The sequence below is a fragment of the Bombus pyrosoma genome, linkage group LG1 (assembly GCF_014825855.1).
Source record: "Bombus pyrosoma isolate SC7728 linkage group LG1, ASM1482585v1, whole genome shotgun sequence".
NCBI classification, from domain to species: Eukaryota; Metazoa; Arthropoda; class Insecta; order Hymenoptera; family Apidae; genus Bombus; species Bombus pyrosoma.
In genome coordinates this window covers 8,938,660-8,959,444 of record NC_057770.1, presented here as the reverse complement: position 1 = coordinate 8,959,444, position 20,785 = coordinate 8,938,660, and the positions used below count along the sequence as shown (strand labels likewise).

The 20,785-nt window shown below is 39.0% G+C and overlaps 1 protein-coding gene across 5 annotated transcripts in view; it reads right to left on the bottom strand.

Annotated features, from left to right (window-relative positions):
* The window catches only part of LOC122570064 (transcription factor collier), a 95,590-nt gene extending 75,267 nt beyond the window's left edge, over window positions 1-20,323 (bottom strand). For all 5 annotated transcript variants that reach the window (XR_006317695.1, XR_006317694.1, XM_043731924.1 and 2 more), the window contains exons 1-3: window positions 19,264-20,323; window positions 9,887-10,040; window positions 4,122-4,185 (exon numbers count right to left, since the gene is read on the bottom strand). Coding sequence is in view for 3 of the 5 variants with exons in the window: in XM_043731924.1 (XP_043587859.1) it covers window positions 4,122-4,185; window positions 9,887-10,040; window positions 19,264-19,334 (289 nt within the window). In the remaining 2 variants the exon portion in view is untranslated. The remainder of the gene's footprint in view (window positions 1-4,121; window positions 4,186-9,886; window positions 10,041-19,263) is intronic.
* Window positions 20,324-20,785: the final 462 nt, after the last annotated feature.

The following is a 20,785-nucleotide window of genomic DNA, read 5'->3' as shown; positions in this document are numbered from 1 at the left end:
TTTCTGTCATTAGAGCGGAATGCTAGCGGTTTCTACGATTTATTGCAGTTATGAGCTGCTCTCGTGGTGTCTTGTTTTTCAGGCCGCACAATCGCTCGCGATTTAACAGTCGGACATCGTACAATCGTGTTTCTGTTATTATCATTATCGTTAGTTTCTTGTCAAATTATTAAGAACAGTGGGTCTCGGATCATTCGAGCTACTTTTTTTAAATTTTGTTCTTACGCAGTGCACTATTAAGTACTTGTTATTTGGCTTAGGTTGTCTTGTTTTATTTAATTCATTATAGCAAACTACGTGCAATTATCGTGGATATAAGTCTAGAAACGTGTTCCTTATTTATTTATATGCTTCATTTGATACTATATTTTAATAAATGATTGAAATGATTATTATCACTTGACATACACGTATTTGTACACAATGCATGAAACGTTTAAATGAAATTAATTAACGTTACCTAGCATCTATTAAGCATAATATTTAATAATACGTAGTAAATTATAAATCAATATAACCGATCATATTTTAACCGATCATATTAAGTTTATCATTTCAAAGAATACAGAGGAGTTTCTTTCGAACAAATTTGCTTACATGTATACTTCAGTTTTTTTTTTTTTTTTTTTCTGGAACCTGTCGTTAAGTACCTACTCCAAACTTCTGCGTCGTCTCGATTCCTCGGACAGCAAGGAACGCGGCATCGTACAAAATGCGTCCGGTTCATCGGATAACGAAGATTGTCTCCATTCTCGATGCTCGGTATGTAAACAAGATGGTATAAAATCAGTCGACGAACGAGCGAATTCATTTATGCAAGTACGTCGATGCATCTTAAGGATGCACGATTACCAGCGCGACGCTGCGACATGCCACGTGAACGTACGTATACATTTATCACAGACATTGCGGCGACTCGTGATCATGCCTCGGACGACGACAATAAAGGCAAAAGATCGAGAAGAAGGTACGTAAGAAGCGGTATCGCGTGCTAAGTCCTGCTGAGAGGAGGCAGATAGATCCGTTCGTATTAGCATAACTAGGCAACCAACTTCAATGTGTACAAGAAGCCATTGAAGAAGCGGACACCACCCATTTTATTCCTTCGATCGGCATCCTTAATCAGCGGCGCTCTTATTACGAGCCGTTATATTCCGCGGTCCAACTACCTCGTTCGCTCTATTTGTACGTCTCTCTTTCTCTGAATGACATCTGCTTTTATACGTTCTTCTTCGTCTAACCTGCCGCGCCTCGTCCTGATCGTGAGCACCTTGCTCCATCTTAGAGGCGCAAGGACATCGGGAACGTCGAGCAGAAGGGAGACGGAGAACGAGAATGAAAGAAACCGAATGAAATGGAAGAGAGTTCGAAGGAAGGGAACGATCACAAAAAGAAGTAGAACCTGATATGGAGAAGCGCTGTCGTCACTTGAACGGTAGCCCCTGTGTTCCTCATTTATTATTTAATTATAGATTTATTGCTTGACCGACTGATCGGCGTTGCGACAATGTGCAGATTCGATTGTATGACAAACGGTTAGAGCGGAGAGGATGAGACGTTGCTGTGGCCGTGAGCTAGCGCCAATTTGTCTTCGTGATATAAAAGCTGCACCGTAAAGTATTTCGTGCATGAAACTTTTATAGAGTGCGTCTCGAGAGTCCGGACAGAAGACCGATCTCGGGAACGAGGCATAAATCAGAGCCGCGACGATCCGCCGATTCACTCTAAAGGACATAACCGGTACTTCGATAGAAGACGTATAGGCTCCGTTATATCGTAACGTTTGATTGCATCGCTTGCTTATTGGAAATCGTCATTGCCCTGATCTTTCTCATTGTGCAACGTGTATATCTTATCGTAATTAGCATTTGAATCGGTTGTTGAAATTTTGCTGTATTATTTATATATGAAAGTGCACTTTTTATCGTAGTATTGTATCTCATTTAAAAAAATTACCAAAAAGCTATTTGATAATATTACAGTAGAGATTTATTGTTCAAATATATTATATGCATATTAGTTACGTAGAAACGAACCAAAATTGTGATTTATACAGTTGTGAATGTATCGATCATTGCAATTCAAACGTATTCTTCGCTGGTATGAATAAAATGATTAAACTGTTAACATCTATCATTATACGATTCTGAAATTCCAAGAGTTCAAACTCAAAGGTATAAAATCGTTCTACAATATCGTATTCCATGTACAACAGCTAGTAATGCAACTAGTATTAAGCAACCATTCTGACTGCCTTTTAAGACAGCGAATAGATGTTTCGTCTCAAATCACATTCCGATATACAAATCGGTCTTACGATATAACGAAGAATTGTGTTTTCCAGGATGTTCAAGAAACTTTAAAGGGAAATCATACGATAGCAAGTACCGGCAAAGACTTTGCCGATTATAGGCTGAACTACGAGTATCGTCGAACGAAAGTTCCAGAGAATAGGATAAAAGTAGGAGAGCTTGGGATCCACGATCCCGAAGGTGGCTATAGGTATTCTATAGGTTGCGATAGTTAGTTATTTCTTGTTTGCAATGTTGGCAACACGTTTTAGTGTCCATAGATGGCAGGGCGGCCCCTCAGTCAGTTCTGCCAACGCAAAAATCTCGCATTGATTGATCGGCTCGCAACAGCGGAGGCAAGAAGGCTGATGGTATGAGCCGCGGAAAAGAGAAAGGGGGACGGCCGGGAAAGGGGCAGGAAAGGGAATGGAAAAGAAACGAGGGGAAGATGCTCGCGAGAGAAAGAGCCATGAGAATCGACAAGAAATGAAGATAAAGAAAGCACCGGCGGAGGTTGACGTTGTTCTTGATGTACACAGGATGAAAAAACTCTGGAATGAAAGCCAGCAGATAGCGCCTTGCGGCTTTTTAATATGTTCATAATACGAGCACGTTTTTAAAGGGTCTCTCTGTTAGTTGGGCCACCTCTAAATCATCGACTTCTTCTTCTCCCTTTTCTCTCCGTGTTCCTCTTTTCCTTCTTTCGTTCACGCACATACGTTTGAACGCTTCTTCACGACGGAAACTGAACCCTTTTTGCCAAACCTGGGCCAGTGACATAAAATATGTCTTTGTTGCACTCGGGCCTCGAAAGTTCGTGAGCTTTTTAGCCGAGACACTGGGTGTCTGGCGGAATGTCGATGGCCTGTCATCGTCGCTTCGGATCGAATCGGGCTACTGCGTGGATCACTCTTCGAATACATGTTACGCGTTCACTGACTGACTTCTTTTTACACATCGTGGTCCTAAATTCGCGGTACGGTTGATGTCAGAAAGATCATATGGTTCAAAATATGACGAGAATCGAGAATAACACAGTTATGTTGGAGGCCTTGCACACAAGAAGATTTAGTTTGAAAAGTTCTCAAGTATGTAGGTAGTATTTGACTAATTTTTGACTGGATAGAATATGTACATAATCGACAGGAGGTTATTCCATACATAAAAATAAGTCGAAAATGTAGAATAAAATTTGTTTGTTTAAGGCCTCGTTATGGAGGACTTTAAATACACAATACAATAAGAGAATTAAAATTCATTAAAAATTTTTTAATGAGGAAATCATTATGTTCGAGAGATAAATAATCTAACAATAAGTAACGAGTTAACTCGTCTTCTCTGTTTAACTAAGTTTAAAATGCTTTTCGAATGTAGTAAGTGGAAGATTAATTGTAAATTATTATGAAGAACGATTGAACAACGATGGATATTTAACTAATAATAAATAATAATAAACTAATTGTTCTAATTCGTAGGCTTTAAATAAATTTTCTACCACTTTAATATAAATGCTTTTAATCCAAAGATTTATACCTATTACCTGTTTCTTTCTAAATAAAATCCTGATCGTTTTTTCTCTGTTCATAAACTGCGCATTTTATTACTCTCTCGTATAATCTTTATTAAGTACTAGCTATACATACACATTACGGTTGACCCAATTCTTTAAATCTCACATTTCTCCAGCAATGAAATTTAAATCTACTTGGTTGATTTCGTAGTTGTGAGACTTTGATGTATGCACATTTTAGAAATACATAGTATACACCGCAATTTCGTATTCATAAATTGGTGTGATGAGTCATAATTAATATGGTTCGGTTTACTCACCGTTAGAATACAGCAGATGCAGGCTATACTGAATGCCATTGTTTGTCTTCTGGCCTTCAGATTCCTAGAAACACACACATAACATGATACTGTTATATGTCATTAAAAAACCTCTGTTTTGAATAAATTAATTGAAGTTTGACAAAAAATTTAATTGGCATGACGTGACATTTAATGGTTACATTAAAAAGAAGATTTCATCAATATTTATCTTCCTCAAATTGAAACGTATCGTCGCCTTATTAATCTTAAGGTCTGCGGCTAACCATTAATTCATTAAGGCGACACAAGCGAATTTCAATGTTAAATCTCGTTAATCTCGCTAAATTTCGTGCGTGTTTAAACCGTTTGAATCGAATGCAGTACGCGAAGGAACGGAGATTCAGTCCCGCGCGTTCTTCACACCCCGTTCTATTTTAATTAAGTGCACCGTGACGTAACTCTCGCGCTCGGCCTGCTCCACCTCACGCTAATTATTAATTTCTTGATGTGCCGGTAAGAGCCGTGCCATTACGTATGGCGTGCGATGCATAATTATCATCCTGCCCTGTTGACGAGTCATGCGTGCATCGTGCCATATGCCGCAGCCGCGGTAATGCATTTTCAACTATCTACCCCTGAAACACCCAGGACTCCAACCCCCGTGTATCGTGGCCACGACATTTAGTCGTGCATACAATCTTTCAACCCGAGAACAACGATGAGTCCAATCGATATTATGGAAAATTAACATAATTACCTAGATCGGGTCTTTGGCTGTACGTTCAATACGATAATTCTACTCGATAATGATAATTCAAGTACGGGGGACGATATTTCTTTCTTTCATTCCAACGGAATATATTCGAATTACATAGATACGTTAAACACGCTTGTATTGAAAAGAATAAGTGTAACATAAAAAACTATTGCTTGATTGCAATTAACACCGACGATTGAAGTGTAAAATTTGTCACTTGTCACTTATCGAAGAAGTTGAAGTAAAATAATCTTTCAAATTTTGAATTATATAGCGTAATGCTGCATTTCAATTCTCGATTGTATCGTACTCTGAATTTAGAGTGGAAATAATACTAATATTCATCAAGACAGACATAGGACTCTTTCAGAGTTTTTCACATTATCTAAATTTCTCTATTTAATGATAATTGGTAAAAAATGATAATTTAAATCTGTCATAAACGGTGACGTGTAAACTATTTGAAATTGTTTATTTAGCATGCTGAGAAACCAACTATACCTTTCTATCAACTTAATACATGGATACTCGTGCAGGGTAATTACGCAAATGAAGTTAAATCGCGTACTCATGGTTTCGTTAAAACAGGCCGAGTATACGGTTGATTTTTCTATCGAAGCTTGATTACGGTACACTGGATAATCGTCGTTAGTTCGTCGATAGATCGACATCATTCTTCCCTTTTTCCTCGAGCCGTGTGTACGCATTAAGCTCTTTCCTGTCACTGGCGTTCGTCGCGGCCATTAATCTTTAAATTCGCAAGCGCACGATGGACGTTAATCAGGTATATACGCGGGTCGTTCGATCCACGACTACTTTTTAATTAAACACGAATAAAAAGCGGATAGAACGGAGAACGAATGCGGAGACCCTGTATTTACGTAGGGCACCAGTTTCCGGGAACTGTACGCCTGCCATCGCGCTGACACGCTCTATTTACAGGCTTTTATGTCGCGTATTACTCACGATAGAAACGATAGACGGGTCAATCGACCCGATAGCCGAGCGACGCCACTTAAATAATTGGGCTTTGTGTAAAAATATGTAAATAGTTCCGTATCTCTCGAGGTGAAAGTTCCAGACTGGAAGGATCGAGGGTGAGAACAGGCATAAGTACACTTAGGCACAAACGGCTACTCGACACCGGCGCTGATCTATGCTTGCGGTGCACGACCCTAATTAATAGGGAGGCTATGCAATGCAACTGTCCTGTTCATGTGAATTATACATATAGACGTGCTCTTACGGAGGATAGGGAGGAATGGAGATATCAAGATAACCAATGCAAATCGAAGTAAAGGAATAGAAAGTACACTTGTTCGCTGGCTCACAAATGAGTTGCTTTAATTACCTGTTTACAGTGGCTCACAAAAGTATTCGAACGCTTGTTATTAAACCTTTAAACAATCGAAATATACGTGTTAATCTTAAGATCTGGTAATAATATCATACCTGCTATGAGATACAAGTATCAAAATTATATGCCTAAAAGTTGGAACGAATCAGATAATATTAGTAGAAGTTACGAAATATTCGTTGCATTGTATTTAGTGTAATTAGTAGAAGTTACAAAACAATTTTTATTTCGCACACGACAATGACTTCAAGCATACATCCAGAATCGTGAAAGAATAATTATTGTATACCACACCGCGTGTGTCACATACGCTTCTACAAAGTCCGAATTTTAATCCCATCGGACATTTGCGGGAAGAAATCAATAAAAGATGGAAAAATTACAATACTTAAAAGATTTCAGAAGTATGGAATTCTCTCGAACCTACCATAACTGAGAAGCTTCTCCAACCAGTAATTGAAGCCAAAGGAGGCCCAACCAAACATTAACATAAAATAAGATAGGTGTAATTAATACCGTTCGATTACTTTCTTATTTTTATACATAATTACAATGAATGTTTGATAACTTCTACAAATGTTATCGGTTCCATTTGAAATTTTAAATATACAATCTTGATACCTGTATCTTATAGCAGTTATAACATTGTCCTCAGATCTTAAGTCTAACACGCATACTCTAATTATTTTAATAATAAAAACTTCAACAGCGAATGTTCGAATGCTTTCGTGAGCCGCTGTACATGTTTCTTTCCACTATTTACGAATAAATGTTGAGTATAGTTAGCGGGTTCAATTTGAGCGAGAGTCTGAATTCGAGTTTAATCCAATTATCTACTTTCAAAGGACTTCAATGTTTTTAAATATTTTATACAATATTAGAACGTGAATCTGTGAACGTTGTGAATTATTAACGTTTAATGCCTCCGCAAGTAAAATAAATTATCCTACCACCTATAACTTTTTTCATCGCGCACCACGTGAAACTTACAACTTATTCCGTTAAGAAAATTGCTTTTTATTTATTCAACGCCTCTGTATACTATTTCAATTTCTCGGTTCTAAATTCTATACCTTAATAATTTACACGCGTGTCGCATAATTTATCCTTATATCGGGAATCTGGATTTCTGTCATGTAGGTATCTGACATTTCGAGTGTTCTATGATATATACAGGTAATCGATTGACGATGTACAAACTCGAAGCTTGTAATGGTTCTTCGCATGGTAGAGTGGCAGGAAGGGATATCCGACCATTCGCGTGATCGTCTGTCCGAACAGTATTTGCCAGTGTAGAGATTTCTTTTGCGCAAGAATGAGTGTGTGGCAGTCAGCTTTTCCTTAAACAGCTATACTAATTGACCAATAGAAAGTGGAGCTCTAACGATGACTGTGCTGACAATCGCGTCCCGCTCCAAACCGTTCGCACGAAGTCGTGACAACTCTTCGAACACGAGTCGAATGTCATTTCTCCCGATGATTCTAACCAGTACTCGATAACTGACAGAGACTAGTCTTCTCCGTGAAATCATAACCGGGATCATAAGCGACTCTTTACGTTAATTGAAAGATCACTCGAATGACAGGCTTTCATTATGAGGAAAAACGGGCAACCGGAAGTTGGCGATTGGAAAAAGAGATCCACTCGCAGGCATATTAAAAAGAACGCTCGATTCAATTTTTCTCACATACAATATTAATCTATTAGGTCTATCTCGTTAATAATGTGGTTTCTTGAAAGCTGAGTTTAAAATAATTATTTAAAAGTTGAAATTGTTGAAACGTAAAAGCGTTACAAAGGTAAAATAGAAAGCTTAAAGCAGAAAGATGGTGAATGATTGTAAAGATTTCAAGAAAATAGATTAATTACCAATAGATGTTAATTATCTCTGGGATCGTCTAACATAGAACGAAGAATAACCCTATTCCACCCTTTGAATTATTTTTGACCGAATCTTATTTTGCTACTCTTAGGAAACTTCCTAAGTTTCAGGAAGATAAGAAAGAAATAAAAGAAAGAGAAAGAACATTGCAAATCCAGGGAAATCGTTGTAAAAATGAATGAAACGCGGTAGTAAAATATTAGCAAGCGATTGTCATAGATCAATCACAACCTAGGACAACTGCGTACTCGCAGAAATCTGCATTTGTAATTGATTGCTCCTAATTAATACGCTCTTACATAAAAAAAACCGTACAGATTGAGGGAATGGAGCACGTATAATGACTTCATTTGCAGGCATTCTTGCCATTTCTTCGAATGCAATGAAAATAAATTAGATTGTTGGCACGGAAGCTAGAAATCACTCGAACACTGACACTTTAAACCTAATAATTAACGTTTTATTAACGTTGTATTGTTACACAGAAGTTTATCATAAATTATTTAAAACTTCATCAATGGTACATCAAAATTAAATATATGATTTGTCCAAGCGTTAATCAATTCTAAATATTATCGCTAAAGTTAATTACGACAGTTTCTTTACTAATTTGGAAGAATTTTCCTATATTATTTATAGTTTGCAAATAACTCTTAAATGACAAAACTGTCTCATGATAGAGATCTTTAGTCAGACTTTTAGAAACCTAAACCAATCCATTTCTTGCACATTAAGGTAACGAAATTATGCTATGTCAAGCATAAACAAATGTCCATATCCTTTTGAGCAGTTCATAGTTACATTTTATTCTAACGACAGAATAATTATTGAAAGATACAATTAAACAGAGACATGATCGTGTTAAACCTAATTCAATTGTAAGACACTGACATAATCGAATAAAAGTTATTCACTCGGCGAAATATTTGGAACGATAGAATGATTTAGTAACAAATGCTCAAAGAGATATGATCTGTGATAGAAAAGGGAGACGGGATGAACGAAAGAAAATGGAAAGCCCGGTTATTATTCGTAGGTTGCTCGGTTCGCGTGACAACATCGATGCTCTTACGATCGCGTCCGTCCATTTCTCACGCGGCCAATGGATTTTCGCCTGTCCGACTAATTGCTGGAAAAGCTGGAGGTGTATCCTGCCGACTATCGATATGTATACGTATAGGCGGAGCCGTTTAATATTTGACGTCGTCCCCGATGGAAACGGCAATTATCGAGATAAGCGTGCGCTCGCACGATATTCCCTAATGTCATAAAGGTCCACCTCGCCTTTTTCCACTTAACCTCACGGGAAAACAAGGACTACGATGTGCATTGAAATTCCGAAGTTGTCACTCGACGCCATCACTTACTTTTCGAACCCGATACTGATGAATGATCTGCGATTTTTCATCGACTTTCGAAACTAACAAGACATAAATGTTATGCTACTTTGCCATTTTAAACTTATCTTAGTTATCATAATTTCTATATTGAATCTTACTGCAATGTCTATGAACTGAATATTATTTTGTAATTTATTTCCACTATTGATGATTATCGGATAGCAAGATGAAATACAACAAATAAAAGTAGTATAGGGAACTATTCAATTTGTATTAGATATAAGAAAATGTCCTAATAGATGTCTACTTGTGACAGGCAATGTATATATTTTTGTTTGCAATTACGATCACCCATATCAGAATTATTGAATAATCTTGGAATAAAAATATCTCTTTAGCAAAATATTAATTTAACACAAGTAATATGTCTTTATGAAAATAATTACCTGATCCTTTTCGACGAAACCCATGAAAGAAGTCCTCTCTATCTCGATCGGTTGGCCGTGTCGATCGTAAAGAGCGATCACAAAATGGAAGAAGTTACTTTTTCTCAAATTGCTTGGTGGTTGCTTCTCGAAGTGAGCTCTACCGACACCAACCCTGAAATTCACATATAATACAACCTTTATTACGCTGTTTAAATCACTGTTTAAATAATTACAATATTAAATATTAAAATCGCGTTGAATTAATAACGAAAATTTTATTTCACTTTTATATCCATATATTAGATCTTAAATATCAATAATCTCACGTATAGCTACTTAAACATTGTCACGTTTTATTGTGTATTTGTCTGTCAGACTGCGCTACGTTAAAGTTGTTCATATTTGATATTCATGATATTAATAACAGTATTTAATATTTTTAATAGTATTTAATGCTTTTACGACTCGGATAATTTAATCACATTGTGAATAATGTAAATTCCCTTTTCTCAAAAATTGTATTCAATAGCGATCTATCGAGTTAACCTTTCCATACTATATTCAGAAATCGCAAGTATTTCAGTACGATCACCGACTATGAAGAGTGCGCGTGCATTCGATGCCGCAAACGATGCACGTTACCAAATTCGGACGTCAGAAGTGAGATCCTCTATCGTAGGGTCAAATAGGTATGTCCTACTCGGCCTTGAATGCAATAAGAATGTCCAAACTGGTAGAGAGGAAAGACAAACGAGGCTGTCCGTGGGGGAGCGCGCAGGTGGCCTCAACGCCTTAAAATCCCATTAAGGTCTCATGTGCTGAGATTAGACCACCGGACTCCGATGCCATCTTTGAGTAATGGCACGGAAAGTCCCCTTTTCCACTGCGCTACTTCGCATAATTCGCGCGCGCGACTACGTTCTGATTGACCCCATGAAACGTGACTTTTCACCAAGCTTTGTGCCACCATTCGTGACATCGTGTCTCTTACTAATAATACTTCTGATGTTTACGAATTATCAGCCTAAATATGTAGGATATATTTTTTTAACATAATTATAATTAATAATTTAACATAAGTCATTTAACGCATTAATTCAGTGGACTTCTTCTAGAAAAGGAACAACGCATGGATACTGTTTTATTGTATAACACTATAAATTATTCGAAGGCTATAATAATTACTGCAAGGTGTAAAATATCGTACAAACTGTATATATGCAAATTTTGGAATTTCTTCTTTATCGGACATAATTTCCTTGTTCAATACGTTTCAGTATATTATTGAAAGTCATAACATCATCATCCTAGTAAGCCAAATACAAATACTAAAACTTTACCCGAATGTTTTATGTATTTATGCAAACATATTTAACATTATATCTTTTAAAACAAAAATTCTGTTAACGATTAATATTGTTTGGAGAATGTAATAATTAATACTCCTTTATTAAGTCCATAGGGATTACATAAGTTACAAACGGCTGCGACATGTTGGAAAATATTAAATTCATAAAATCGATTGTCACAGTATTATGGCTTTTTTAAAATTAACCTTTATTGGAGTCGCTCACCGTGTGCTCTCTAATTATGTTCCGTCTGTATTCCCCCTCATATTGCGGGCGCTTCTCACTAAGCTATCTGTTTCCTAACCCCTTAGACATTAAATATAACCTCTATTTCCTGGTACAAATTTAGATTTACCAGGTTTTGCGTAAACGCGTAAATAATTCTCTATCGCTGCTGAATCAAGGTACTGCTAATCCACGTGTCAATAAAGGTTATTACCATGTTCTCGGAAATGTTAGAAACTTCCATATTAAACAACGTGCAAATAATCAAAATATGAATTAAAAGTAACAGTTAGACGTAATAAGAATTGTTTCACCTCGAATTGAGTAAACTGTGGAAGTTCATGCTCATAACTGAAAACACAAAACTTCATATCCTCTACACATGATTATATCGATAGATAAAAATTTACCCTCATCCAAAACCTCGACGCTATAACCACGTGCAACCTCTAAAAATCGAAACAAAATATATTCACCCCCTCGCCGTACAAAGTACGCTTTATAGCAAAATAACTAAAACTTTCAATCTCCCTTTTTCATGGTTTCAAATTTCAGATAAATACGCGCAGGGGGTTAAAAAAAAAGTTAGTCGTCAATGAAGCGGCGCGATCCGTCGAAGCGCGACAAGCGACAGGCGCGAAAGGGTTTTTAGGCTTGGTACGCGGGGGTCGGATAGATGTTGCATCGGTTAAAAACCGCCGCGGAGAAATCGCATTATCGGGTGGTGGCGTGGTTCGGGCACGCGGCATCGCGATCGCGGCTGTGGCTGCGGCGGCGGTGGCGGGCAACGCGAAGCGATAAAACGGTCGTGGCGCGGGTGTGCGGAATGCCGCGGCGGCGCTCACTGCCATCAGAACGGACTCTCAGAGCGGAAAACTGAATCGACTGGACCGAAAATGAATAGCGGCAGTTTTGCAGCACATTTGCGAAATAAATGATGGTATCGGCGGTGCGTTTGTCACGGCAGGCGGTGGGATGTCGGTCTGCCGGCAGGCAGAGGAGGCAGAGCAAGAGGGAGGAGGATACAAGGGGTTCTCGCCAGTCAGGGGTGTTCGAGGGCGAGAAGGGGGGCTGGTGGTGAATCCCGATGCAGAGAGAAGAGAGGGTCTGCTGGAGGGAAGGAGGCCACTGGGGTGGCAGAGAGGCTGGGAGGGTTAGTGATGTACTGCCCGTGTCGATAATTATCGGTGGCTGATTAACCGGCCGCCGGTTCGCGCCCCATAACTCTCGACGTCCGATTATTTTGCCCCGTTTGCCATGCACCAATTCCTATGTAACGTGTAGGCACGTCCTACCGAGCCTTTACATTATCACCTGCGGTGCAATACTGTCGCACACCTTTTTCCAAACTATTGCGGATTGCGGCGCGCCACCGTTCCGCGGTTTCAAGATTATGCTCGTTAAAATAACAATAATATGCAAGTCCGGGCAACCGCGTTGTTTTATTTCCCGAGTGGTACGTGGAGAGCCGTGCGGATGGGATTACTTTCATTGATAGTTTGTGTTTGGTCTTTGCAACTTGTTAAAATAACTGATTAGTAATTTATGCAATGCGACTGTGGGAATTCAATGAATTTTTTGTTTATATATTAGAAGAGGAGCAAAAGTTTGCATTGGTGCAATAAATTTCCTATCTAATTTTGTCCACGCAGATAATCATCAATGGGATTTTATTAGTGATCGAAGTGCAGTATCAGACAATTATTTATGGAAGAACACTTTACATTTAGCTCTGTCTGTTAGCACGAAATTTTTACTTTCAAATACTGAAAACAGTACTTTTTATATTCATGCATTTAAAATATTAATTGTGTATGTGGGACGTATTCTGTTCAAATGTTAGTTTACTTGCACATATTAAAGAGTGTTATTGATGTGATGTGATAAGACTGTACTACAAATATTTTACATGTTAAATATTTTAAACATCTAGTATTAAAGTATAATAATATTTGTATAAAATAATAACAAGGAGCTTTTCAATAGTGTGCAAGATTTCCGGCGAAAAAAGCTGGGTAGGAAAAAGGAGAAAAAAAAAAAAAAATACATAACCGTCAACCGGGAACATGGAATGCAGGGGTCGTGGTCATTTAACGGGCCAGTATAATTATAATCGTATGGCGAGAGAACGCTTTACGCCAATATTCCTCTATTAAGCGGCTATTTTTCGCGTCGCTTCATATTCTCAACGTTCGCCGCGTGTATCCAACATTTCGGGGTTATTCTACTCACTCACGTGTCTACATTCTGCACAGAATGCGTAAGAAGAAATTAGAAAAAAAGGATGCAGAGGATGCACAAACATTACGTACAAAATATCCAAAGCACCTACACTACTATTATTTAGTAGATCAGATAAATTTCAATTGCGTATGCAGATTTGTGTAACGTATGAATTTGCATAAATACCTGCATTCTAATTATAATGCATACTTGGAATATTTCATTATATTTTTCAATATTACATATCTATTATCCGTAATATTTTTGTATATTTTTATATGTTTCGTATATTTCTACGGACTTAAATTTCCCATAAATAAATGAACATGCGCAGCCTAATACATGGACTATATTTGGTCCTATAAAACTCACTTTAATTATCATAAATATGGCTGTATGTTTAGAAATTGATAGGTATTTTTGCATTAACAGGCACATTTCTCCTTAAAGACGAATACGTAACAGCTTGAACGTTCCAGGCTACAGCAAGCGACACGGAGGTGATAATTACAGGCAGGATTGCCGGATTCCCGCAGCCGGAATTCTCCGGTACAATTTGCCACGCGCCCGCTTTCGGTTAGCAGATAACGTTCATCGGTGGCGGCGGGCGCAACGTGCCGCCTGCATTGCCTTCGGCCTCGAGGCACAGCGATCCCTGTCGCGTAACTTTTCTTTCTGCGACGACTGAAGTAACGCTACGATTCGATCGGCCGACAAAGATAACTCGATACTCGCCGCGCGCCAAATACGCAAATGAAGATGTAGGACGCGATAGGTGTCTTTCCGCGCGATACCAGTTTTTCCCTGCATCGTTGCGCCCATTGGTGTGCAGGGACGTTACAAATAGTTCTGCACTTAGGAAAATACCAATTTAAGGAAAAGAGCTGTAGATGAAAAAAAACGTGCACGAAATAAGTAAACGAACAGTTTCTCTCCTCGAGAGCGAGATTATACGCCAAAAGATTGCGAGTTAAAAATCCAACGTAAACATGGCGAATCCGGTTTTCATTCGCGTGAAAACATTTCCACCGGTAACGAAGTGTTAGAAGATGGATATGTAGGTTAGTCAGTAAGTTACTCCCCTTTTCTATAAAAAGTATGAACGAATAAAGAATATCTGTTTACTGTTAGTTTGCAGTATATGGTTCCTCGGCATCTGCAAACATTTATCGTAATGAGAAATTAATTTATGAATTGCGTCTGATTTCCTGACATCGTTCGAACGCTGCAACGTTTAGTATGAACTAAATTGTGAAAGTTATCTTGATCAGCCATATATCTTTGTTCATTCAGAAAAGCACATGAAAATTGTATGATGACAGATCCGAATTATAAGGTGAATGTATTCGTGGTTTCTTTCCCCTGTACGACAGAATTCGTACACGAGAATTGTGTAACTGCATGTACCTAAAAAGTCGTATTTATTATAGGACACTCTATGGTTGATATATCGTAACATTGAAACTTAGTTGAAATTGACATCTAGTTTAAACTCATTATACATTAACAACAATATTGCAGTCATATAACTACCTAATGATAACATGAGTTTTGACAAACTCACAATTATAGCTAGATTTATTTTTATAGATGCAAATTAATTTTTACTATATAACACAATAGCTACTGTAATGTAGAAAACGATAGAGGATTAACGCAATGTAATTTTAATGGGAGGCTGTAAGCAAATTTAAATATCAATTCCTGAATGACGTTTGACTCTAGCCGCAGCTAGATCAATTCGAGTATCCATCTAATATTATAATTTGTGATTTCACTATGTACGTTACGTTGAAACGAGAAGAAATTTCTTTTTTTTTTCTTTTATCAGTAATTAAATTCTACTGCAAAGTTCCATTGGCGAAACGTACAGAAATTTTTGCTTTATCGGTCGCGGGGCAAATATTGACACGCTGGCAATTTGCAAACGCAGATCGTCGAATAATCGTCCGAGCTAGTCTATACTTTACATGCGAGCCGCAACCTATGCTATTTTCGCACAATGCATTACGGGCGAAATATGCGGATAATACGAACCCACGGATACGGTTACGAATTCGTGGATAAAGCAATCGCGGAGAATTACAATAAATCCGCAGTTAATGTATACCGCCGGGCGTTAGTTATTACGAGTTAGCCGAAGCGCAGTCTATTTACGCTTGCACCCAACGTGATTCATAATGCGCGCGGAGATAATGAGCAATTTGTAATATATCCGAATGTAATTCGCAACTAGCCAGCGTTACCGCGGATGCTGTTCAATTTAATGCCATATTTCACTGCCTCCTCTGACAAAAATTTATTAATTCGTTTACGACTGGGGATTTTATTGCAAACATCACAACTATAAAAAGATCACGCACACGAATTCGCCTGTTGGTTCTCTTTGCGTTTCATCGATTTGCAAATAAAAGTTACGTAATTAAAAATTAAAAAAAAAAAAAAAAAAAAATGAAAAATTAATCTACGATAGAATATTCATTACAGTTATACTGCACGAAAGAAAATGAAACGTTTTATAAAAAATTAATCCGCGATAGAATATTCATTAAAGTTAGTCCACGCACAAAAGAAAACGAAATGTTTCATAAAAGATTAATCCACGATAGAATATTCATTAATGTTGCACCTTAAAGAGTGTCAAACTGAACGTACGTATGGTAGTTTCGACGATACTCCTTCCTAACTTTTTACATAACTAAACTTTCGTGATTATATTACGCGCAAAACGTATTCACTGATTTGCGAAAGCAACAATTGCTCGCAAACTTTTTCTTCGTCGTATATTCCTTTTACTTTCATACCCGGAGTCGCAGAGAAAGTCATTGTTTTTCCAGAGACGACACAGCTCGTCCCTTCGTCGGGCGCGATGGTTTACTGCTTCATTAGGTGGGTAACTTTTTTAGGGGTTTTTAAAAAGCGTGAGAGTTTATGTCTGTTTGCTGGGAGTTTTAAAACAGTTTCGCCAAGCCCTCTCGCACCCTCTTTTTCGAGTCGGCGTACACCGCGTCTGTGTGTTATAACCGCTCTTCACCAAGGAAATGAAACTTTCCACGGTAAATTTGAACAGAAACGATTCCAACGCTTAACGTTTTGTCTAAGCCACTTGTACCAACTGTGTTAGCGTTGTTTCAATTAAGTACCAGTTAAGAAAAGAATAGAGCTGACAAATACAATCTTTGTCAATTTATTGTTGCAAGAAAGGATGCATATTGGATATAAACGAAATTTTCGTATTTGAACTTCTTTGAAATCGAATTGATCGACCCAAGTTTGTGTAAATTGCACGATTTCATTGTCTGAGTACGTGGTCAATGTTCAACTTTTCGAAACCAGTATCTTAATCTCATAAGCTTATTTGCAAAGATAAGAAACTTACGCAGGAAGATGCATAAATAATCGTGAAGTACGAGGTAAATTTTAAAAAATAATATCTACCTACATGGATACCTACGTCATCACTTTTGCCTGCGTTTCAATTTTTTACGCGCATTAAACAAGATGGTATCGAATTAATGTTGAAAATAATAGAAACAACGCGGACAAAATCACAGCGCGTATTTATCTGATTTGTCATTCTGTCGGTTCTGCTCTGTAAACCCGCGATTATAACGGGAATTATGTATCTTTTTGAATATTAAACCAGAAAGCAATTATGATTATCCAAACGGATTAATAATAACGTATTCTTGAAACGAACTCTTAATTAAAACGTCTGGAAATATCCAAACTGTTTTTACGAAATATAAATGTATCTATACATAGAGTAAATATTGATATCTATATAAGTAAAGAAAATTCTTATATCAAATTTTCGTTATTTAAAAAACACCAAAAAATGACTACATCGCGGATATTTACGCGAATTCGTATTTTTGTGAAAATAGTAATAACAGTAGGACCTAAGCAGAGATTTCTTTTTCCCATTAAATATTGTAACGAATACTATGAACATTTTATATTATGCATTTTACATTCCATTTACATCCGATGCATTTCCATAAACGCATAAAAATTCACAATCCACCAATCACTTGCATAAAGTTATAGATAGAACTCGTACTGGCGTGTTAAGCCGCAATAATTTTTCAGTTTTCCTTTCAGGCGCGGAAAGTCTGCGATAACCCGGAGGAAAAACGAACAGGTAGAGAAGGAAACGAGAGGAAGAGAGGAAAGCAAAAGGCGCTAAAATTCTCAATTACATTAACTCGATTCCGGTCGCCCACTCCCGTGTCACGCCACTTGGAAGGGGTTAGTTAAGAGAACCGCTATTGGATTAGCGAGCCCCCAACCCGGTCGGTTTACCTCCTCGAGTCCGCGTATCTGTACCTTCGTCGTTTGCACGTCGTACAAATCCCTTAAGCGAGGCTGCAATAAAGCACGGTTTATCGTTCGCCAAATGCAGCTACGTGTGAACCGCTTTGAAACGCTCCGCTTCCAAAGATAAACTGGATATTTGTTCGCGTGCCACGAAATACCGAAGCATTGTCGTTTCCTGATGACGCGTCGTAATTTGAAAGTCTTCAAATCCAACGATTAAGGGAAAGCTGGTGTAAAGCAATTTTTATGATCTTTAGTAATCGTACGTCGTAATATTTTTTATCCGATGAAAATCTCATCGATATTTTCGATGTGCGTACGAAGCGAGATTTTTGAAGGCAATTTTATAGGAGAAATGTTGTAGTTTCAACGATGGAGAAAGTAAAATAGTTATAGTTACAGCGATTCAATGTTTCAGAATTGTTATTCGTTTTTTCTGTTTACTAGGAGTTTTGTGTAAATATTTCTTTAAATGATTCTGTGGAAAGTAAACGAAGCAACGACATTGCCGCTGTCCGACGGCATGCGACGACGCAATGGCGATTTATTTACGCTCTCCTTTTACTTGTTTTGAATAGATTTTACGATTGAAGGGGATTGTTTCTTTTAACTCGAACGTGCCTATTAAGTCAATATTTTTAATTTCCTGCTACAATATCGTAGAATGGGTAAAAAATAATACACAACGTGTACTCTACTTTTCAGCGACTTATCTCGCTGTTTAATCTACGCGATTATTTTTCTAGCAAATATGCTTCTGCAATAATTTGATTGGCCGCTATAAGGGAAGTAGAAAATATAGAAAGCAATTTTGATATGCGTACCAACGTTTTAGTTTATCAATAGATTCATGTTATACATAGATTTTGATGACAGTTATACGTGCCAATAATCGTTATTCATTATATCAACAGAGAGTTATATAGTTCTATGTACCATATACGTAGTACATACAAATTTCCAATTTCAACCTGTACCTCAATATCGACTAAACTTTTATTCAACATTATCTAATGCAGTACAAAATAAAACGAACATATAAAATATTCCCTAATTTTATCGAGATAAAAGGTCGAATATTTCTCTACCGTCGTTCACCTTTTTCTTCACAATTTCACTTATAACTTAACCTCCGTATATTTCCAAATTTTCATTTTCCACCAAAGAAAGGAGAATATCGCGAATCTGATCACCTTGCTTTTTACTTTCGTACTTTCGCTATATACAAGAGCGAACGATTTCAATGGGGAAAATAGAAAAATAAGAGTAGGTACTCACGTTCCGTTGTCGGCAAGCGCGGGCTGTGGCCAAGCACGTGGCACGGGTTCCTCCTTGAGTATTTGCCTCATGTCCTGAGGCGCGAAAACGAGAGGCGCCCGCGGGTGGTGATGAGGCGGCGGCGGTGGTGGAGCTACACTCGCCCCGTACAGCTTACGTCCCCAGTGGCCTTCGAGTTCGACGGGGCTTCCGCCCCCGGTGGTAGCTCCCGTGCCACCCCCTGCGCCGAGTCCGAGCCATGGCGACCCCCCAGCACCCACGATCGTGGAGCTGGGCAGGAGACCGCTCCACTCGTCGGACCGCGTCGTGAGGCCGTACGGACTCTCCTGGGGCAACAGGCTTTCTCCTTCTCGTTGCCACCCTTCGCGAGAACCTTCTTCGCGGCTGATCGAGAGAGACCGTAACCTCTCGGTCAGAACGCTCCTCTCCACCGCCACGATTCTTCACGAGAGTGCATCAATCGAGTCGTTTGACCTCGATTCCTCGTGATTTCTCACCAATGCCCGTACCTATCTGAGAAACAGCCAACCTGTCACACCATTAAATCGGTAGCCGACCGCGTGTCGGCGCACATGTGTCCCTTTAATTCTATATCACCAGTTCGATCGACACTGCAGAGCGTTCTTTCCTTTTGTTTCACTGACCACTGTATATTTATTTACTCACTCGGCTTTCTTTACGAAAGTCTCACAGTCTTCTGTTCGCTACTGTCCGACTCTTCGCGATCCTCACTAAACTTCGTCACTCTCCATAGTCACTTACTATACGCGTGGCACGTACTTGGTAAACGATAAGTTGATAGAGATCGGTTTTCCAAGAGGATCTTCGATTCTCCGTTGTCAGTTCCTCGATCCGGGTCCCCAGCGTGTACGCGCGACTCCTCCGAGATCTTCGAACGATCCACTTGGGATGAAGAGATCGAGCCTGGATACGCGGCGAGCAGCGGTAATCTGAGTATCGGGCGACGGCAGCGTGGTGCGTATATCGTCGACACGAAAGTGTCGGTAGGGTGACTCGTGACCAGAAGAGAGGTCCTTCGAGGTCCCCAGCCGCGCGTTGCTTCCCGTTACGGCGCCGCTTGTCGAATGTGTCAGGGCCGGCTCGAGCGGCGTGCCAGCGGGTCCCAACGGGGACGGGCCACCAGGTTCTCGGTGGGTGTGGCCGCCACGGATGCGGCGCAACGACCAGCCTGCCAACGACGCCTTGCCCATCCTCGATTTTCATCCAATCCACCGTCTCTTCGTCGACCAATCGCTACCGGCGTCCTTTTACGCTACCGACGCCCATCTCCAATTACCAAAGACGGTGGCGCCGCGACGGCCACGTCACGAGGCTGTCATTCCGGCGCGCGCCGTGGACGCTCAAGGCTGACATTGTGTTTCTCCTCCGTCTGAGACGACCTTCGAATCGCGATCAACGAATCGAATGATCGACGTACCCATTTTCGTCATTGAGATTCGGTCAATTGGTTGATTAATCGATGTTTGAGCCAAACGGATCGATCGGACAGGAATTATTTTTT